This window comes from Thalassophryne amazonica, chromosome 21 (assembly GCF_902500255.1).
Source record: "Thalassophryne amazonica chromosome 21, fThaAma1.1, whole genome shotgun sequence".
Taxonomy (NCBI): domain Eukaryota; kingdom Metazoa; phylum Chordata; class Actinopteri; order Batrachoidiformes; family Batrachoididae; genus Thalassophryne; species Thalassophryne amazonica.
Genome location: NC_047123.1, coordinates 26,597,551 through 26,621,080, shown reverse-complemented (window position 1 = coordinate 26,621,080; position 23,530 = coordinate 26,597,551). Strand labels below are relative to the sequence as shown.

At 40.5% G+C, this 23,530-nt stretch overlaps 1 protein-coding gene across 1 annotated transcript; it reads left to right on the top strand.

The window, feature by feature from the left end:
* The first annotated feature begins 4,436 nt into the window (after positions 1-4,436).
* Positions 4,437-6,412, top strand: lratd1 (LRAT domain containing 1). Its single transcript, XM_034162544.1, has 2 exons — positions 4,437-4,632; positions 4,931-6,412. Exon 2 carries the CDS (start codon positions 4,968-4,970, stop codon positions 5,748-5,750), a length of 783 nt encoding a protein of 260 aa, XP_034018435.1. The 5' UTR covers positions 4,437-4,632; positions 4,931-4,967; the 3' UTR covers positions 5,751-6,412.
* Positions 6,413-23,530: the final 17,118 nt, after the last annotated feature.

Below are 23,530 nucleotides of genomic sequence, written 5' to 3'. Positions count from 1 at the left end.
GCATCTTATATTACATAAAATTGACATTCTAAATCTAATAATAAAATAAAATTCCAAACAAAATTTTGCAGTAATTGTAGTTGCTGTGCAATAGCTTTTTAATTATTAATTGGCAGACAGATTGTCAATTGTGTATGCAAAACATGGCCCTCAATCCCCAAACAGGTAATCCTTGGCATAAAACCTCTCTCTCGCGGACCCCATTAATTACTCGCGCTTTGCTCGATCCTCTCCCTCACTCTTTTTCTTTTGCAAGTAGATTAATAAAAAAATATGTTCCATTATGTGGAGGTATGAATGTTATTTGTCTTCTAGAACAGAGCCACTGTGAAACAATCTGAAAGTAACATTTTACTTATCCAATGTAGTACATTTCTGTAGTACATCTCTGTGAGAGATGGCCACACCTGCTTCGAATCCATCACAAATCTAGCATCTACCAGACATCCCACAGGTGGTAGACATATGTATGGGATATAAGAGGCAAAACAAAGTTATCCAAGTAGGCTGAGTCAGGACAATTAAACAACCCCAGTTGACCCGACTTAATCTATATAGATACCACAATCTGGATGACCGAGAATCTCCACAGACAAAGTTGCTTTTTTGATTGTTCTGGTGAATCAAAGTTCACCAGATGTAAAAGAGCTCATTCTCAGTATATGCCCTTTTGATTTGGTTTATGACAATATGACAATATTTATTCTTTTTGAGTTATAGTGTTGAACTAAGAGTCAGCCTACCTGGTTGATCCTGCCAGTAGCATATGCTTGTCTCAAAGATTAAGCCATGCAAGTTTAAGTACACACAGCTGGTAAAGTGAAACTGCGATTGAGGAAGGTGATGGTCTAGTGGTTAAGCGTTGGGCTTGAGACCAGATGATCCTTGGTTCAAATCCCATCCTGACCAGAAAATCACTAAGGGCCCCTGGGCAAGGTCCTTAATCCCCTAGTTGCTCCCGGTGTGTAGTGAGCGCCTTGTATGGCAGCACTCTCACACTGGGGTGAATGTAAGGCATTATTGTAAAGCGCTTTGAGCATCTGATACAGATGGAACAGCGCTATATAAATGCAGTCCATTTACCAGTTAACTGAAAGGGACAAACTCTTATCTATTCACTCAATGCGTTTTACTGAGTGGGTGCCCGGGCTTTTCCAAATGCACACGGGGCACAGCCAGCTATTATAAGCTCATTTCTGTATCTATTCAAAGTAGCGGCATGGTACAAGGTTTCAACGTGTATGATTTAGTTTGTAATTATAGAATGAAGACTTGTCCAGTTATTGGGGTTGTAAAATATCGCCACGTCTCAATAGTTATTCCACGTCTGTCTGTGGCCTGTCTTATTATTTCACCAACCGCACGCAGGATTATCTGTGCAAGCACGAGCGGGAGGGCATGAGCACAGTACAAGTGTGTCCAGCAAAATGCACAGTTGACAAAAGAAAAGTCATTTCTGCTCTTTGTAGAATGCAGATGGCAAGACCACATGCCTGCAGGACCTGCAGCTAAAGCCACCGCTGACAGCCTGGTGACAGCGTGCGTGAGAGGGCCAAGATGATGCCTGTGGAATGAAAATAATGACAACAACAACAAAACAAATGCCCATCTCGCAATGGCTTGAAGTACTTGACCATATCCAAACTTTATGTACGACATGAAATATACATTCTGCTTGCAGATACTGCACCTGCACGATTATTATCAGATGCATGAATGTGCACGGCCTTGCTCTCAGATGGAGGTGCAACTACATTGTGTGCACATATGACTGTTCCACACAATCACATCTCTCCCACTGAAAACCCACAGTCACTTTGCCTGTCAGCAGCACAAACAAAGACCTGTGACCATATACGAACGCAAGCAGCTGAAGAGCTGCAGTCTGTGGGAGTGAGCGAGACGCAGCGACTCTGACGACGAGGTCTGTGTCGGGGAAAAAATATGAAATATATTTCTAATGTGGAAGTCGAGAAGGAAAGCATTCACGTGGAGGGAGGCCTGTTAGCTGCACGATGGTATCTGCTCTGGGCCGTGCTAATGAAACATCAAGTGTTGCTGCATTTTCCGTGTTTGCACATGTGCGTGCAAAAGCAGGCTGCAGGCCAAGGTTTTACAATGTTTCATTTTACTCAAACTGGAGGAGCACTCGCTGCAGCGCATATTTCCGTTAGGGGCCGTGTGCACAACATTCAAGTGCTCTGGGATTGAGATTAATGGCAAACACTAGCTAGCTAGTGGCCATCTGAAATATTACATAAATTATTCAAAAGAAAGCTGTTTGATACTGTGAACCGAATGAACGAATCGCAGTTTTGAACTTTCATAACAGTGAAATGAATCACCATTTCATTTGCTCAAAACATTAAATGAAACGCTGAAAACGCAAAATACTACTACTGCTTGAAAATGTGTTCATGGTTTCAAAATGCTCCAAACTCTACAAATGTGACATCTGATGTGTGACTGGGTTAATAATTCACTGATTCAAAATGTCCTAAGAACCTAAAGATTTTTTTTTTTTTTTTTGAAAACTGTTCAGTGTTTTGAACCACTAAATAAAATAACTGCTTTAATAATAATAATAACAATACAGTCATTTAAATACTCAGAACATAAAGTGAAACAGTTGTTTTGAAATGTGATTCAGTGGTGTGAATTGCTCAAAACAATGAATGTAACAACTGCTCAAATGATTATTCACATGACATGTGGGCTTCAGGGGTTTTCCTTAATTCAGCAAACATGTCATCACTTTAAAATGCTAAAAACCAAAAAAAGCTTCAGTGTTTCACAATACTGAATGAAACAACTGATAATAAAAAAAGAATTGCCAATTTGATCAAAGGTGACAACAAGTTTCTTTTGTGGGGAGGTGGGGGTGAGCACTGCTTCTTCAGAAAAATACTTCACATTTTTGAAAAACCAAAATGAAACTGTTTCAAAACCATGAATCATTATTTGCTCAAAAACCCCGAGGACCACAAATGACCCACTGTCTTGAAATGTTTTATTGATGATAAGAACAATAACTTCAGAAAATGATTCATGGTTTTGGGACACTAAATTAAACAACTGCTTTAAAAAATAACTCAGTAACTTAAACACTCCAAATACGAAATGAAGCAAAAGCTACCAAAAGAATGAGTCGCAAATTTAATCACAGTTGCTTCAGAAAATGACTACACAATTTTGAAACACTAAATGAATCTGCTTCAAAACCATGAGTCGTTATTTGCTCAAAACCAAAAGGTGATATCAAATGGGCCCGTTTTGGAATGCTTAATAATAAATGAAATAATTGTTTCAGATAATGATTCACTCTTTAAATACACAAATAAAACTGCTTCAAAAGCATGAGTCATCATTTGCTCAAAACCTAAAGGTGACATCAAATAACCCACTTTTTTGAAATGCTTAAATGTTCCAAGAAACTAAATGAAATAACTGTTTCAGAAAATTGCAACACCATATTGAAACACTAATGAAACCGCTTCAAAAGCATGAGTCATTATTTGCTCAAAATCAAAAGGTGATATCAAATGGTCCCATTTTGAAATGCTTAAAAATGTTAAGAGAAACTAAATGAAACAAATGTTTCAAAAAACAATTCACTCTTTTGAAACACAAAATGAAACAACTGCATCAAAAGCTTAATTCATTATTTGCTCAAAATCTAAAGGTGACATCCAATGCTCACTGTTTCGACATGCTTAATAAATGTTCTGACAAAATAAATGAAACAACTGTTTCGGAAAATGAGTCACTTTTGAAACACTAGATGAAACAACCTCTTCAGAAAATTGCTGTGTTGAAATGCTCACAACACAAATAATTGAACTGCTTTAAAAATGATCTCTTAAAAGAAAAAATCTCTTGTTCCACTTCTTGAATGTAGTAAAGGACTGCCACGTATCCCAGCATGCACTGCACAGTAGGCAAAGTCCACTGGGGCAGGCACAAAAAAAAGTTTATTTTCCTGCAAATGAGCTTAATGCCATCGAACTCATGATCATTTGTAATTCATCTCCATGAAGAGTGGTTCGTTTTACCTCTTCAGGACACGCCCACCTGCACACAGCTCCTCCCTTTATCCCAAAGAGAACATGTGATGCGCGCAGCCGTGCAGCTTTATTTACGGGTTTACACGTCACGTCCTGTGACCACAGTTTGCATTAAAAGCTGTGGAGCATTTTGCGCGATTACGCGATTTAAAGCTTCGGCGCGCCACTGTGCCCTCCTCTTGAGACATGCAGCCCGTTATTTCCGCCTTCAAACTGCCTGCTCGAACTCCACTGATCATGTGGAGAATTCCACAGCTCTGTGACAACAAAACGCCGTGCTTACCGCGACCGGTGTGACCGCCCCGCGCGCTCCTGGTTGGATCATCCGGTTGACGGGCGCACGCCTTTGCGCGTTGCTATTGGCCAAAAACGCGCTGAAGGCGGAGCGCGCAGATCGAGGCGGAGCTCTCCGTGGTACTTAAAGGATGCTGGCGCTGAAGGCGCCGAAGAAACACGAGTGTTGGAGACTCCCGTGCGCGAGAAGAAAGAGTAGCAGAGGTGGGGGCGGACCGCCCGGAGCACTGATGGACCCCATGGATATTTAGCCATTCGCCCGGGGAGCGCACAGGTATTTTGGTTTCACAGTTTCTTCTCATTGTAAAAACCACCAGCATGGCCTTTACGCGCGTGTCGCGCTTTGAGGCATTTCTGCAGTCTTCTGGAATTAATGATTGACTGTTACGCGTGAAGGGGCGCAGCGGATCACTGATGGTTCGGCTCTGTTGAGAGAAGTGTTTGTCAGATTGAAGCAAACTGATTGCAGCGCAGTTAAAGATCCGTGCGTAATGCGCGCGGAACTGTGGCAGGTGGAAAATATTTAACTGTCTCTCCCGCTCCTTTTTTCTCTCCTTCGCCGTCCCTCTCAGACACTGCAGTCCATGCCTCTGCCTTGCCAGGTCATTGATGGGAAATCAACTGGATCGGATCACCCACCTCAACTACAGCGAGCTGCCCACGGGGGATCCGTCCGGGCTGGAGAAGGACGAGCTACGCGTCGGGGTCGCCTACTTCTTCTCTGACGAAGAGGAGGAGGTGGACGACCGCACTCCGTCCGACTGCGGCTTCACCAAGGACCACAGCACGGCCGAGGAGGGGCCCTTCTCGGTCAGCGAGGTGGAGTACTCCGCGTTCTGCGCGCAGGAATGCATCTTCTCCAAGCTGCAGGAAAACGAGGACCTGAACGCATACACGGCCAAAACTTTGCTGACTATGTGCAAACAGGGCGACCTGCTGGAGCTGGTCGGCACCGCGCAGCCCCCCCACTGGGCCATCTACGAGCAGGCCGACCAGGTGATCCACCTGCACAAGGGCGAGATCCGCAAGGACAGCCTGTTTGAGATCAGCGGCGGTCGACACGGGAGGATAGTGAACAATCGGTACCGGTACCGGCCGCTCCCGCCCGACCTGGTGATGCAGAATGCGGTGGGACATTTGGGCCTGAGCAGCGAGGACATATGCTGGACCAACTCGGAAAGTTTCGCCGCGTGGTGCCGCTTTGGCAAACGGGAATTCAAAGCCGGGGGAGAGGCGCACTCGGCGGAGCAGCAGTATTTCCTCAAGGTGCACGTGTCCGGCAGTGGCGTGCACACGCTGGTCTTTCGTAGCCTGGAGGACATGATCCGCGAGAGGAGGCGAGTGGACGCCAGTGGAATTCTCAAAGAGCTGGTGAACGGGAGCGAGGACTGATCAGGAATTCCGCGTGGATACCCCTCTTCGTGACGCACACGTACACAACGCAGACAAGCACACGCATAAAGGACCTGTTTGATTTTTTTTTTTTTTTTTTTTTTGGAACCACCCCACCCCCCGCGCGCGCGTCACGAGAAGGACCTGGCGCGCGCACGGCCATACAAATCAAGACAACGCCCCTTCAGATTTGTGCAAAACCCATCACCCTGGCAACGCCACATCCTTGACCACGCCCACATAGCGCACATGGTTCTCCTTGGTTCCGGGATGATGGATGTAGGGGAAGATGGGGATGACTCTGGGGTAAAAGTCTCCCTTCTATTTGTTTTTTTTTTTTGTTTGTTTTTAAAAAAAGCTTTAAGACCGACTGGGACTGACCACGACACGAATCCAGACGTGAACCGGCAGATTTAACGGCAGTCAACGCAGTTGCCTAAACAAAAACAAACAAACAAACACAAACATTTGGCTCCTTGAGGCTCCTCTTTTTGCCATATCGAGAATATTCCCAATGCTGTCATCCTGCTCCCACGGCACCGGATGTGTGTGTAAATTGTATTCATATGTCGATTTGAGTCCCTTATTTTTGTATTTAAGTTGAGTGGATTTAACCCTCATCTCGCCTTTAGTTCAAATAAATGGAGGTTGAAGTATAAAAATTGGCACATGGTAGCGGTTTGCTTATTAAAGGGGTTGTATATAGTATTGTTATACTTCTACACCACCACTGGGGGCAGCAGTGTACACCAATACCAGAAAATGTAGAAGATGTCTGGAGTGGAAACAACATTTATTGCTGTTTTATCGTAGAAACAATTACTTTAGCTTCCTGCTCCCTGAAATTCACTTTTTTCTATATATTTAATGGAAAAATTAACCTCAGTCTGCATCGTTACTTTTGGCGCGCAGCGGAAAGCACAGTCTGCTTCGTTTAGTCACCCATAATTCGGTTCTCTGCTTCAGTCGCAGTCGGCATCGTTGCACCGCAAGTGTAAAATCTAGCTTCAGTGAACAATCCGTTTCTCTGCCGGTCGCTTTAAACGGAAACGAATAGCTGCTCGCTACACTCAGTCACAGGTTTGAGAACGACTGTGTCTAGGGACTTTGTTTTCCACCTGGCAAACTGCATAGCCAGCTAGTTTCAAACTGACGCAGTTACTGTAACATCCCGCGCTATGTGATCTTTAAATTGCTTGTTAGTTTTATTGCTAACACGAGGCGACGGAAAATGATGGAAACCATAGATCAACAAAAACCACATCATAAGTAACTTAAAGGTGATAAGATGCAATATTCAGATATGCATTACACGCTACTTATACAAATAAAACTGAATTTTGTGTGTGTGTATATATATATATATATATATATATATATATATATATATATATATATATATATATATACACACACACACGTAGGTGCACTAACTTGCCAGAAAACCTCTTGCATGCACCATATGAATAGCTGTGCATCAGTTGCTTGTGCACTCTGCTAATGACAGTCTGGTTTAACACGTTTAGCAAGAAACACTTCCTTAATTAATTAAGACAAAATGCAGTTCCTCCCAGATTATGTGTTATGTCATTAATAAAGAGGCGGATACACCCTCAGTGCCCTTGCGCTATATGCTTGCTACCATGTGGAAATGGGCAAGATATGACCTATTGTCTGAGGTCTATGTCAAATTAGAAGGTAGTGTCATAAATAAATAATAATCAGATTTTGGTCATAAACCTAGTATGAATTGAGATCCAGTCTTACATTACTGACTAGCACATTACAGATTAGAGTTTTGGATCACTTTGTAGGGCAGTTTGCTTTAAGTGTAACTGAACTCTCCTTTGACTTCCTATGTTATTTTGCCCTTCATGACCACCATATCCTGTGTGTGACATTTACAATAGATGCACTGGCACATTCAGTTATGGCCATATGCATCTCTTTCTGAGGCCTTATGGATTTATCAGGAAGGAATCTACAGTAAAGACAGACATGGACACATGTCACAGATCTCTAAAACAAGCTGTGTCTGATGTAAATTAACTTTGAGCAGGGTCATATCTACTTGCACAGCCACAGAACTGTGGGTCAACCAGCTTGGGTAACCTGATTTCCCAAACATGTTTTACTATCAGAAAAAACAAACAAACAAAAAAAAACAAACAGAAGCAATTTTTTGTGGTGCCACATCCTCTTGCACACGCTGTGTTAAAGGCTGGAGCAGGATATACTGTATGAATTATTGATTTTCTTGCGCCTCCTGACCTGAAGCAAAATAGGCTCCTTGCATCTCCACTGCATTTGGAAGCATTTGGATTTGCATTAAAGCCATAAAGGCTTTATGAGAAATCTGCAGGAGGTCCGGGAGCAACATTATATTTGGTCTCTGATGTTCACGACACACTCGAGGTGCCCAAAGTTGGACGCCACCTCATTTTTTTTGTTCCTGCGCTGTAGTTTCAGCAAAGGTGAGATAAATCTAAAGGTGGTTGTCATCCTTCCCTCGTGTCCTTTCCGTTGTTTGATCTCGTCTGAAAGTGCAGCAGGAGGTTTATGAAGCTGTTGCGCCTTCATGTGTGCCTTTGTTCTGCCCAGCTGTCATTTTTTTTTATTGGATATAACATTTTAACGCCAGATTTGGACTTGAATAACTCGTTAGGAGCCAATTCCGTGTACAGTCCAGTGTAGGTGCTGTTGATTGTGGCTGGATTGGCTAAAAAATCACTTCATAACCCATTCTTTTTTTTTTCTTTGCACTAAGTCAGAATACATCGTATGCTAACGAACCCTCCTTCAAATCCACATCAATTTTGTAGATGCACCCTAGAAGATTTCCTCCAGCGATCTGACCCAGATACCTTATTAAGTCAGCTAAGAGGTTACGTTTTTCCTCTCACTTTCTTTGTCAGTTTGAACACGATTACTTTAAAACTAATGAGGCCATTTTTGTCAGATTGACAGATTGTTGTCATTCGAAATCCAGATTGTGCTGCATTGAATTGTTTCATTCTGCCATTTCCCTATCTCAGGATATTTTATGCACATTCATTATCCTGTCATGGCTGTATTCTAATTTATTTCTGCGAGTCATTTAACACCAAAGATGAGCCATTTGCGACTGACTAAAATGTAAAGAACAAATCTGATAAGTGAGTAGAAAGATGCAAATCATCTGTGAAAAAATTGTTTAATTTTCAAACTGCTCAGTTTAGGGGACAAACTGTTGTCCTCACTTGCTGCCGTACATAATGAACAGTGAATCGATGGGACTGAGTCAAGCTGCTTGGAAACAGTGGTGGTGGTGAACAAGCTGCAACCTTTGAGAACAGTATAAACAAGAGCAATCAGAGATTTCGGACGTCTGCCAATCCGGATACGGACCACCTCCAAAATTCAGTGGAGTCTTTCATGTGGCAATATCTATCAGTGGTAAAAAGTTTGGTGAGAATCCGTGAAGCAGTTTTGATGTAATCCTTCAAAGCCAATATAAAGGGAAATCTTGATCCAGAATCCAGATCTGGATCACCTCCAACATTTTATGGAGCCTTCCATGGTGTAATATCTATCTGTGGTGAAAACTTTGTCAAAACCTAGTGCAAATGAACAAAATGGCAAATAATACATTTTGTAAGTAAAGGGAGCCAAAAGAGAGCTCCAAAAAAAGAAACAAGCCAAATTTGCCATCACATTGCACTTTTTAAAAGACATACTCATATTGGATTACATTCATATACCATTTCCTGTTGTAAAAGAAGAAGAAGAAGGAGGGAAAAAAAACAGTGAAGGGAGCCAAAAGACACAGCTCCATAAGCTAAATTTACCATGAATAACACTGTCACCCCACCCCACTTCTGCCATGCTACATTTCTACTCTTTTGTGCTATACTTACATCAAAATCTAGTTATATTCCAACCTGTGTTGTGAAAGAAGAATCAAAATTGTTTTGTTTTTCAGTGATGGGAGCCAAAAACACCAGCTCCATAAAATAAGGACAGTTCAGCAAATACAATTTTTCCACTCTTTCAGCCATACTCATGTCAAATTATATATATATATATATATATATATATATATATATTGTCCCATTGGTAAAGACCAATCAAATGAATTATTCTTTTAAGTGAAGGGAGCCAAAATAGGCAGCTGAATAAAACAAACTACATTAGCCATAACTAATACCCTTTCCTACTTCTGTCAAATTGCATTTCCACTCCTGTTGAATAAGAAGTGTCAAATTAATTCTTTAAAGTGAAGGGAGCCAAAAATAAACATGCTGATTCCGGTGCTGTATCACAAATGTATTTGGCCATGTCACAGCATCTGTTTGGGATGCTCATTTTGTCCAGATGTGTTGTTCTCATCCATTCTGCAGTTTTATTCACACAGGAGCCTCATTTTTTTTTATGGACACAGGCTGCGCGTTAAATTGAGTTTGTCCCGGGGGGTTGGCCGCGCTTATTGTGTGTCACACATCCCATATGAGTTTGAGAAATCAGGGTAGTGGAGCAGCCGGAGTTAGTCTGCATGTGTGTCAGGGTTCTTCCAGTAACAGCATGCTATAATAGCATGCGTGCACGCCGTTAGCTTGAAGAAAGTCCATTAGCCGTGTGACGGGAGATTGTGCACGTGTGGGGTCGCGGGAGCAGACTATCAAAGCTGTGGCTGTCAGCCTGTTTGCGCGGGCACGGTGGAGTCCCACAGTATGCATATCGACCGCATGATTGTGTGTTCATGAGGGTCTACCGCTTTGTATCCATCCCTGGCGGTGAGAAAGTCAATGCTGTTACTAGGGAAACTCCAGAGAGTCATACTGTACGTCTGCATGCACGCGTGTGCAAAGCCTCCCAAGCTTAAAGCTACATGTTAGCCTTAATTAGTACTTGTGTAAGGCAAACATATGACAACCAAATCCCTTTTTCTGACTCTCACAGTTCACTGGGGACCAGCTACTGTTTCTTTGTGCACTAACATGGCGTGTTCGGTTCTCACTGCATATATCTGGACAAAGCAAATCACAGCTAACACGCTGCCAGCTAAAACAACACGACACAATATTCTGTCTGTAAGATGCCTTAAGTGGATCTCCCTCTAATCTAGATGCCAGCCTGGACTCCCAGTAGACTTAAATATTTTGATTTATTACTCCTCGGCTTGAGGGAGTTTGGTGTACAAATGAGGCAGCATTAAAATTTATTGTTAAGTCTTTGGAAAAAGTAGCGTCCACTAAATATGTGGTGTACATCACATGCATATCTTTAAAGTTGCAACTCTATAGGATTAGGTTTGTGTAAGAAATAAAATCATTTGTGGAAAAAAAAAAACAAGTTGAAACTGAGATCAACCTCAACATTTTGCACTTTAACTTTACTATATTCTTTGTTTCAAATACATCGAGTCGTAATCCTTCTGGGAAAAAGTTTTTGAGAAATTACTAGATATACGGATGTGGTGCACGCGACAATATTCTGGGGATTGCCATGTTTGCTGGTGGGCTGTAAAGCAGGAAACACCACGTTTTTCACATTAGCATTAGCATATGTTGTCACATGTTAGCAGTTAGCATTTGTGGCTAAATGGAGAGTGATTTGTGCAAAGATAGGCATCAAGCGTGATTAGCATGACTGCATACTAACATGCGTATGCATGTTTGCACGTTTGCGGCGTAAGCCCCGGACATGAAAATCGGCCAAAAAACATTTTTGTTCCATTTTTTGGTCAGAATGGTGTTTGTTTGTTCCAATGGCATGTGTAATGTTGGATTTGACTGAAAAAAAAAAATCCATTGAAAATGGGAAATTGGGCAAAAATTGCAAGTTTTTCTGAATGTTTGCGACGTAAGCCCGGACATGAAAATCAGCCAAAAAAAATTTTGTTCCTTTTCTGGTCAGAATTGTGTTTGCTTGGTCCAATGGCATGTGTAATGTCAGATGTGACTGAAAAAAATCCAGTGAAAACGGAAAACTGGGCAAAAATTGAGAGTATTTCTGAACGTTTAAGACGTAAGCCCCGAACATGAAAATCGGTGCCAAAACATTTTTGTTCCATCTTTGGTCAGAATGGTGTTCGTTTGGTCCAAGGGCATGAGTAATGTCGGATTTGACTGAAAAAATCTAATGAAAACGGGAAATTGGGCAAAAATTGCGAGTTTTTCTGAACGTTTTCGACGTAAGCCCCAGACATGAAAATCGGCCAAAAAAATTTGCTGCATTTTTGATCAGAATGGTGTTCATTTGTTCCAATGGCATGTGTAATGTCGGACTTGACTGAAAAAAAAATCCTGTGAAAATGGGAAATTGCTCAAAAATTGCGAGTTTTTCTGAACGTTTGCGACGTAAGCTGAATATCTCAAGGACCAGTGGATTGATTTCATTCATATTTAGCACAAGAGTGTACTTGGGTGATCCCCTAACACCAGTCAGTTATGGTGACCTTGGGGTCAATTTCAAGGTCACAGCAAGATTTTAGAGATATGATCATTGCCACCCTTGTCAGCTCAATATCTCAAGGACGAGTGGACCGATTTCATTCATATTTAGCATAAGAGTGTACTTGGGTGATCCCCTAACACCAGTCAGTTACGGTGACCTTGGGGTCAATTTCAAGGTCACAGCAAGATTTTAGAGATATGATCATTGCCACCCTTGTCAGCTCAATATCTCAAGGACGAGTGGACCGATTTCATACAAATTTAGCACAAGAGTGTACTTGGGTGATCCCCTAACATCAGTCAGTTACAGTGACATTGGGGGTAAATTTCAAGGTAACAGCAAGATATTAAAGATATTGTCATTGCCACCCTTGCTAGCTGAATGTATGACCACATGTGCTAATACTAACTAACATTTCCTTTTATATAACCCATGTCGTATTTCGTTGTACTGCTTTTGACACAAAACTAATCCCTAGCCTGCACCTAAAAGTCAAGTAAGACCCCATTGTGACTTTCACGGACACACATCTCTGACGTCTACAATGTATAATCATCACAAACCAGCGTGTGAAGATCACAGTTGCCCGAGAATGTGGTCTATCGCATATTTCGAAGATGCAAGTGCCAAGCTTAGCACCCTTATTTTGCAAGCATTTGTCATTGTTTGGGGATTTTTTTTTTAAGTCGCTGCTCTTTAAGCTGGCATTGTCATAACTTTATGAAGTCATTGATACTGTCATACTAGTCCTTCATCTGACAATTTTCTTTTAAACTAACATGAAGTCCAAGCACTTTGAGGTGATAAAACACAACACTGCGGCTTCTCTGAGCCATAAATACTCCACTCTATAGTCAGATGTCCCTACATTTGACTCTGCCTGACTGAGTTTAGGGAATGAATGGCTGCAGGATATATGCACCACCACTGCCGCATTGTTTGTCCTCAGTGTCTTTCCAAGTCCGTCAGAGGACAGAGAATGCAAAATGTCAGCAAGGTATTCTCAACCACCGTGTGCATACTGGACACCAGGTTATGCACCTGAGCATTACATTTAATTTATATTTTAGATTTAAAGTGCTGTGCAAATGTCTTAGACACCGTTGAGTTTCTGCGTAAATGTCAATTTTGGGTTTTTCCTTCATCATTACTGTATCACTAAAATATCCAGGGCTTTCCCTTGATGATTTATAGCCCAAGTGCATTTGGGGCATGGCTAACTCTGCTTTGCCACTGACACACAAGGTGCAATGTGTGTGCAAAGTAAGGCATAAAAGGAGTTGTACTTATTCACTTAGCCATGCATATTTTCTGGGCATAACACAAAATAAATTGATCAGATCATTGTCCGTTATTGCCTTTATGAGATCTCGGTGGTGGACTCAGAAGTAAGAGGTTTTCTGGAAAGGAAATGTATCTGTGCAGAAAGTGTCAGCGTGAGCGAGCGGATCATTTATAGCAGCAGCGAGAAAGCTGCATGAGGTATGCAACATTTTATTTGCAGGCATCTTTGTGCAGCAATAAAGAATGTGATGATGGAAATGGGTAATGCAAAAATATTTTGCATGGTAACTACTTTGGAGGTGGAAGACTGGAAATTGAAGACTACAAGAGTCATTTCTACATGACTAATTTAAACTCATCCCATTTACTTGAAGTCACTGCTTGGAGGCTTTTTTCAATGCTGATATCTTCACAGCAAAACTAAAGTCCTATCTTATTGTATGGTTGGGAAACTTTCAATCAATCAATCAATCAATCAATTTTTTTATATAGCGCCAAATCACAACAGTTGCCCCAAGGCGCTTTATATTGTAAGGCAAGGCCATACAATAATTATGTAAAACCCCAACGGTCAAAACGACCCCCTGTGAGCAAGCACTTGGCTACAGTGGGAAGGAAAAACTCCCTTTTAACAGAAAGAAACCTCCAGCAGAACCAGGCTCAGGGAGGGGCAGTCTTCTGCTGGGACTGGTTGGGGCTGAGGGAGAGAACCAGGAAAAAGACATGCTGTGGAGGCGAGCAGAGAGCGATCACTAATGATTAAATGCAGAGTGGTGCATACAGAGCAAAAAGAGAAAGAAACAGTGCATCATGGGAACCCCCCAGCAGTCTACGTCTATAGCAGCATAACTAAGGGATGGTTCAGGGTCACCTGATCCAGCCCTAACTATAAGCTTTAGCAAAAAGGAAAGTTTTAAGCCTAATCTTAAAAGTAGAGAGGGTGTCTGTCTCCCTGATCTGAATTGGGAGCTGGTTCCACAGGAGAGGAGCCTGAAAGCTGAAGGCTCTGCCTCCCATTCTACTCTTACAAACCCTAGGAACTACAAGTAAGCCTGCAGTCTGAGAGCGAAGCGCTCTATTGGGGCGATATGGTACTACGAGGTCCCTAAGATAAGATGGGACCTGATTATTCAAAACCTTATAAGTAAGAAGAAGAATTTAAATTCTATTCTAGAATTAACAGGAAGCCAATGAAGAGAGGCCAATATGGGTGAGATATGCTCTCTCCTTCTAGTCCCCGTTAGTACTCTAGCTGCAGCATTTTGAATTAACTGAAGGCTTTTTAGGGAACTTTTAGGACAACCTGATAATAATGAATTACAATAGTCAGCCTAGAGGAAATAAATGCATGAATTAGTTTTTCAGCATCACTCTGAGACAAGACCTTTCTGATTTTAGAGATATTGCGTAAATGCAAAAAAGCAGTCCTACATATTTGTTTAATATGCGCATTGAATGACATATCCTGATCAAAAATGACTCCAAGATTTCTCACAGTATTACTAGAGGTCAGGGTAATGCCATCCAGAGTAAGGATCTGGTTAGACACCATGTTTCTAAGATTTGTGGGGCCAAGTACAATAACTTCAGTTTTATCTGAGTTTAAAAGCAGGAAATTAGAGGTCATCCATGTCTTTATGTCTGTAAGACAATCCTGCAGTTTAGCTAATTGGTGTGTGTCCTCTTTGAACACACACCAATGCTTTGATGCTAACTTGGGATCTAAGGTGAAGATCAGGGCCTGTATGCTCAGTGCATCTCAAAGTCCTCTCAAAGAGCTCCCAATTTAGCCTAAAATATCCTGGCAAGGACTCCCAGCCTGAGAGAGAACCAAGAGGTGTCTAAGAGCAACTCTGGGCAAGGAGTTGACAGAAACTCCTATCTTAGTGAGGAGGCGGGGTTGACCCCGCTGCTAGTTATGACGTGGCCCCAAAGAGCTGTTATTGGTTGTCACAGAAAGGGAAGGGGAAATAAAAAATAAATGCACTCTGCGCTCCTACATATGAATGAACAGTAAAATAAACCAATCATATAACTGCATTAAGAAATGCGTAATTATGAAAATAATTTGTCATGATGATGATGATGCTCAGCATCATTAATTTGGAGCGATCACCGGGCTGGTCGTTAAACCTGTAAATTCTTGTGCTGCAGTGCATTATGGGATTTCTGGGTTTTGGGGTTTTAAATGTTGATATTGTGGTTGATGTTAGTTTAACAGTGTTGTTACTGTTACTGATTTATTGTGTTTTTGTAGTGAGATTGGTTTTGTGAGGTAAGTGTCACCATGTTATCACCATAAGTGAAAAGTGCATTGTGTTTGATGCTGCCCGTGTTGTTTTATCTGGGAAAAAACAGCACCTCTGAGTGGCAGAGTGCCAAAAAAAACACACAGTTCACCACAAAATTAACTGTTACACAGCTTGAAGATGTTTGAATGTATCTCATTCACATGCCGATTATCTACATATTAAAAGTGTGCGTGAGTTAATTAATAAGTTCAATGTAAGTACATAATGTAATTGTAAATATGTTAAAATTACATGCATGACACAAGAACGTGAAAACACTTATTTCCACTGTGGTCCATTTAAAAATCCAATCACAAAATAGAAGTAATCATAAAAGAAAATAATATCAATAATAAAAAGAATGATAATATTCATGTGTGAATAAGATAACAGCAACCTAAACAATTTATAAATACATTAAGACAGTAAATTAACATAAAACAATTGCGCAGATCAAGCAGGTATTGTGTTACTGACTCACTGTCATCCTACATATGGAGAATATCTCTGCTTCCTCTCTGTGTTTTCCACCAGATTGTCTGCTCAAGACACTCTTAAAAGTCCTCTTCTTAAAAGTCCTCCTCACAACTCTTACCAGTTTGGCGCCTTAGGAGCTCTCTTAAGGCCTAAGGTGCTTTGTGGACAACTTTCATCTTACCAAGGGAAAACTTCTGAGAAATGTCTAAGAATTCGAGGAATTCCAAGATGTTTCTTGGAATAACATCTCTAGAAGCTATTTTTAGCCTTAGGCTGCTTCGTGCATATGGGCCCAGATGTTTATGGTACTCTGTGTCTTCAGAAAATCCCTTGGTACCATTGGAATAACTGTGTCAAATGAATGGTTACGTGTGGAGATTCAGATGAGGAGGATTACTTGCTCTGATATTCTGGCCATGTGGCGCATTTATCTGGGCATGATCCAGCATGCAGGTGGCTCCATGTTGGGGACTCCAGCAGCTGGAGAAGGCCAAGGGCATGCCCACCGTTCACCGGGCTGCGGCAGACAGATGGCTACTTTCAAGAGTTGGAGATGGGCCTGTTGTCTGCCTGGGTATTTGCCATATGATCCAAGGTGGTTCCATACTTTGGTGGACGTGACAACATGTGGCTCCCAATCCTGACTACAGCCCCATTTTTTCTTCCATTATCTCTATTTAGCATTTTTCTATAATGAATGTGAATAGCCATGGTTTCCAAAGCACATTTCTACATAATAATGAGTCATTTGGTGATGATAAAACATTAATGAAAGGCTGAATTTCCATAAAAACATTCTGAATAAAAAGAGTGCAGCTGGATTTCATTCTATTAACGATAATGTGTTGCCCTGGCCGGCCCTGAGGTCACCGCCGAGCAGCGAAGCGGCGGTTGGCTTTGGGACGCTCCAGCAGGTGTGATACGTGCTGACGGGGCTTCATCCTAATGTGTCTGGGTAAAGGACAAATGTTATAGCCGTCAGTCCATCCTGTTGCTGTCACTGTTTGATGTGCATGCTTCAGCCTTCCTCCTCCTCCTCGCTTCTTAACGAGCTCAAAGAAAAATCGCTCTCGGGTTGTGGCCCAGTGCAATCACAGTTTGAGTAATGGGAAGGACCTAACATAGCCTCAGTTCTCCGTCTCTATGGTTTTAACCCTTCTTTAAAAAGTCACCAGAAAAGGTTACTGTAAATGTCATTATAAGCATTTCACAACCTCCTGGCTGCCCTGCGCCGCATAACCCGCCGCTAAATGTCACTCCTAACATTTTGCCATGTTACACTCCCCGGAAAAGGTTTAGATTTTAACATTTCATTGCATCACTCTTTGCACCTGAAACACATCTTTTACAGTTGCACGCGGTTGAATAAAACTATCAGCAGGTTCTTTCTTGTTTTTTTTGTTGTTTTTTTTTATCTATATCTGGATAAAACGGTGAGATTGCAGTGAAAACAAGCAAGTGGACATTTGGCAAATGGTGTGCGGCTATTTACGCAGTAAGAGGTCAAATGAAGCACCGAAACCCATCCAAGCCTCTGGCATTTGTGTGCAAATTTAGGAAATTGGCTCATTTACAACTGGCAATCTGCATAGGGTGATCACCCCCCCCAGTGCATGCTGGGATATGATGACCCGGAACATGATAGGTGCATATGGATAATTAATGGGAGGACAGTTACTTGCTTCATTTCCAGCTAATTACCCCAGTGTTTGTACAGCAGGGGTTTGCAATATTTAAAATATCTATACACATTTTTAAATATTTATTCATTACATTATTAAAAAGGATTAAGCAGTTAGAACAAAAAAGTTTTATAATATATTTAATTTTGAAATCCAATTAGTACTCACAGACAAACCTGAAACCACTTTATTTTGTGTTTTCTTATGTTCAGAAACAATCTTTCAGTGCTTCAGTATTTGGTCAATGCTGCAATTACTTTATAGATCGGCAATGCTCATTTTTACTTGCTGAAGTTACAGGTAGCACTTTATATTACAGCAAGGTAATAATATGGTAATAATATGGTAATATTAGCATAATAACATGTAATCCAGTGGTAAATTCATGAAAACATTTTATACAAACAAAATTTAAGAATCTACCTTGTCAATGTAATTATGATGTAATTTTGTGGAAATAACAAATAAATTACATACAAATAGTATTTTACTACACAGTTATTATTAAATATAACTAGGGTGGTTTCATGCAAATAAGACCTATATTACCATACAATTTCCATATTATTCCTTTTATTACCATGTTATTACACTAATATTACCATATTACCATATTATTGCCATGTTGTAATGTAAAGTGCTACCAAGTTGGACTGTTGTAAATACTGAGCAAATCATAGATGTTAACATTATGAGGTTAAAACTGCGAAACAAAAATAACGACATTTAACGCAGCCTGATATTCCGAACACATTAGCTGCACAGACAAACTTGTGGGCTACTTTCTAAAATAGCTACATGCTAAGACAGCTAGCACAACCTCCACCCATACAATAAAGAGTTACATGAAAGGAGTGTAGTTGTACTATGTAGTATTTTAGAATAACTGGCCACAAATTATGCAGAATTGATGTTAAAACTGTTTAGAGAAAAACACTATGAAAACACAGACATCTGCCATTATGCTAGCATGAATCATCATGACATGGTCGTGATGATGTAGCTGTTTGCTAATAAGATGTGAAGATTGTGTACTTCTATTGTATAAAGTTATTTTATCTTTTACACACTTCAGTAGGATAGAATTTAATTTTAAAAAACAATCAGTTGATGTGTTTGTGGCAGTAGCCGTAAGCTATTAAACTTTCATCCAAATTATTACATTTTTGGTAGTTACCTGGCTATGATGGCCACTAACCAATAATAAGGTCAATGTAACTAGGTAATGATAATGTATATACTATCCAGTATTATTTAGCAATAGAGTGAAAATTATACATCAGTTTTTAGAGCAGTTTATATTTCAGTACTGGCATAATGTTGTAAAATTATAGGTGGTGTTATAAGAGAGATTAGCTATAACGTATTAGGCTAGCATCCAGAGTATTATGGAAGGGTGTGACTAGTCTACTTCCCAGTAGATGAAGATAGTGTATTTACATTGTCCAGTATTGTTTTACAACTGCCTGAAAACTATACATTTGGTTTTAGTGCAGTTTATATTTCTGAAGTTACTACTTTCATGGTGCCATGTAAATAGAAAATTCACCTATTTTCACTGGGGGTTCAGTTCAGCCAATCAGATGGCAAACAGCCTGCCCGCATTTCCGGTGCAGTTTTAACTGATCTCATTTTAGCAAGTAAATTGTCAGAGAGCAGGTGGAGAATCTGGTTTCATTTATTCTAAATCAGTCGATCAGAAAAATGCTTCCGCCGCTGCAGGAACATCACTGAAATACGTTGATTTTTGACGAGATGTCATTCTAAACGAGGCTGAAAATTAATGTACGCTCTTCGTCGACTTACTAGGTGCAATGAGGTCAGCTGAAACTGGACTGGAAATACATCACAGTAGCATTGTCCTTATGTTAGCATCGGGCATAATTTTATAAAATCAGGATTATAGTCTACTACCCAGTAACAATCAGATGAAGATAGTGCATTGATACTATCTAGTGGTTAAGCATTGGGCTGGAGACCAGAGGATCCCTGGTTCAAATCCCAGCCTGACCAGAAAATCAATAAGGGCCCTTGGGCATGTCCTTAACCTCCTAGTTGGGTGAATGTGAGGCATTATTGTAAAGTGCTTTGAGCATCTGATGCAGATGGAAACGCACTATATAAATGCAGTCCATTTACCATTCATCTAGTGTTGTTATTGATCATATTATTGATCATAATTGTCTCTAAAACAAAAGAAGGAAAGAAAAATAGACAATTCCACAAAAAACTCTACTGGTAGTCAGCCATGAAGTGAAACGTAATGATCCCCTCCTACAAAACGTCTCACATACGAGATTTCTCTTCTGACTCCACTCTAGGCTCTTTCAACCCTACGTCTCACATCTGCTGCCTTTCAGTACTCTTCATTCCCTTGCGTTCGCCTCTCAGTGTCGAGTTTTAGTTCTCACCTGTCTTCTGGACTGAAAAAATAGACAAGGCAAACCCTCTCTGTTTTATCTAATTTGTTTCTCTAATGTAACGGGACCAAAAAAAAAAAAAAGTGCACTTCCAAGAAGAGACACAGACAAGCTGAAGCTTAGAAATGCAAATACATGCAGCACACACATTATGGGGAAATAGCAACTTGTTTCATTTTGTATTTGGTGAATTTTAAGCTACTGCCGGAAGGATTTTTAAAAACTATAGTGAGAATACTGAAAGCAGTGACATGACAGAGAGGAAAATTATGAAATCGTTCAAGCATGGACAAAAGACATCATATAATCTGCTTTAAAGCTACAGTATTTAGGGGTTAGTGTCCTCTAGTGGTGAGGTCACAGATTGCATGATACCAGTGCCAGTCATGATGTTGTTTCCAATATTCTTTTTGCTTTGATTGCAATGGGGATTAATGGGGGGCCCATTCCCATGCCGGCAGCAAAGTCTGATTCTAAGTTTATGAAAAAACAATTTGTTGATGTAGGTAATTATACATGAATTAACAGATAGCTATGAATACTATATTCCAAGTCTGTCCAATTACAAACTGGAAAAAAATTTAGAATCAATCAGGTACCATGCAGTGAAAAAGCACAAAGTGGATGGGAACCATTGACATAAGATGACACCTACAGTGCATCTGGAAAGTATTCACACTTCCACACAGATCCCCATTTTGTTGTGTTACTCTCTTATTCCAAAATGGAGTAAATTCATTTATTTGTCTCTCAAAACTCTACTCACAACACCCCATAATGACAACATGAAAACTTTTTTTTTTGCAAATTTATTAAAAATAAAAAAGTTTTATAAAAAAACAACAAAAAACCCCTAAGAAATTACATGTACATAAGTATTTATTGAGCAAAGGGAGGGAATATTTTTCCATTAATGAAATGAATTAATGAATACTAATCCATTTTGGAATAAGGCTGTAATATACCAAAATGTGGAAAGAGTGAAGCGTTGTGAATACTTTCCAGATATACTGTAGGTCCCTTTGGAGGATCCTTGGGCACAACTGGAAAGACCTTATCAGATTAACACAGGTGTATTTTGGCCATGAGCTGGGATGTAGGTGCCTCAGAGTTGGGGACCCTAGTGGTTTCAGAAGGCCAAGGGGACGCCCACGTTTCACCAAGCTAGATGATGGTTACATTCAAGAGGTTGGTGGGGAAGGACTGGTTGACCGGCTTTGTGGTTGTCAACCAGGATTTAAGGCAGTGTCTTTGTGGGGTAGATATTTATTAAAAATAAAAAACTAAGAAATCACATGTACATAAGTATTTATTGAGCAAAGGGAGTGAATATTTATGTACATGTGATTTTTAGGGTTTTTTTTAGTTTTACTACATTTCCAATAACCTCCAATAAACGTTTTTATTCATTGTCATTATGGGCTACTGTGTGTAGAATATTGAGGGGGAAAAATTAATTTAATCCATTTTGAAATAAGGTTGTAATATAGCAAAATGTGGAAAAAGTGAAGTGTTGTGAATACTTTCCAGATATACTGTAGGTCCCTTTGGAGGATCCTTGGGCACAACTGGAAAGACCTTATCAGATTAACACAGGTGTATTTTGGCCATGAGCTGGGATGTAGGTGCCTCAGAGTTGGGGACCCTAGTGGTTTCAGAAGGCCAAGGGGACGCCCATGTTTCACCAAGCTAGATGATGGTTACATTCAAGAGGTTGGTGGGGAAGGACTGGTTGACCGGCTTTGTGGTTGTCAACCAGGATTTAAGGCAGTGTCTTTGTGGGGTAGATATTTATTAAAAATAAAAAACTAAGAAATCACATGTACATAAGTATTTATTGAGCAAAGGGAGTGAATATTTATGTACATGTGATTTTTAGGGTTTTTTTTTAGTTTTACTACATTTCCAATAACCTCCAATAAACGTTTTTATTCATTGTCATTATGGGCTACTGTGTGTAGAATATTGAGGGGGAAAAATTAATTTAATCCATTTTGAAATAAGGTTGTAATATAGCAAAATGTGGAAAAAGTGAAGTGTTGTGAATACTTTCCAGATATACTGTAGGTCCCTTTGGAGGATCCTTGGGCTCAACTGGAAAGACCTTATCAGATTAAGACAGGTATATTTTGGCCATGAGCTGTGGTGTAGGTGCCTCAGAGCTGGGGACCCTAGCGGTTTCAGAAGGCCAAGGGGACGCCCATGTTTCACCAAGCTAGATGATGGTTACATTCAAGAGGTTGGTGGGGAAGGACTGGTTGACTGGCTTTGTGGTTGTCAACCAGGATTTAAGGCAGTGTCTTAGTGGGGTAGATACCTGATCTCCATCCTTGAAACTTCATAAATCAGTTGCATCCACATGCCATAGAAACTGGTTCATTACTTTTGGAGTAATCCTGCTAAACACAGAGACAAACTGACCTCATTATTGGCAGTGGTAATGATCAACACTTTAGCAGTCAATACGACATCACACCGAGGTCCCTGAGGATTTCTCGAGCACCTGCACATACAACTTGCACATAGGGAAATAAAGAAATGAGGATTAAATAAACTGTAAACGCTCACAGGCCCACTCCTGGTTTAAATCATTCATACAGGTAATATATTTGACAATGTACTGCAACATACACAAAGTTGGTGTAAATTCAACTAGTGTCCAACAATGAGAACCTATGGGATCATAAGCTTTCTCAACAAGTGCTGAAAATGTGTTTGTGCATGAGCTCATCCACAAATAACAGAGAAAAAACATAATCTCGCGGTAATGGAACATGAAACCGAGCAGAAAATTAGAAAAAGAAATGACTCAGAGGGAGGGTGGCGGCTCTAATGAAATGAAGCCTTTCATGTGTGGACTAATAAATGCAGGCAGAGGGGTGAATGCCCCCTATAATCACACTTTTGCTCCAAAACACACAAGAATACACACAAAATTCCAAGATTTTCTACTTGTGGCAGCTGTGAGTCCAGTTTGACTCAGATAGGTTTGTACACTTAATGCATTTTATCCCATTGAAGATCAATTTAGACATTTAATTCCATATGGATTTGATGTGACATTACGTTTTTGATCAGTGCAGCTGTCTCTTGCTTTGTGATGACTTGTAAATGGCCTTTAGATATTTTTTGCAGTAGTTGCTCCCTCTGAAGTACACTAATTTATTCCAGTAACTCTAACCTGGAATGAA

Excerpts from the sequence above, each read along its gene's own strand:
- lratd1 (XM_034162544.1), top strand. The coding sequence starts at position 4,968 with ATGGGAAATCAACTGGATCGGATCACCCACCTCAACTACAGCGAGCTG.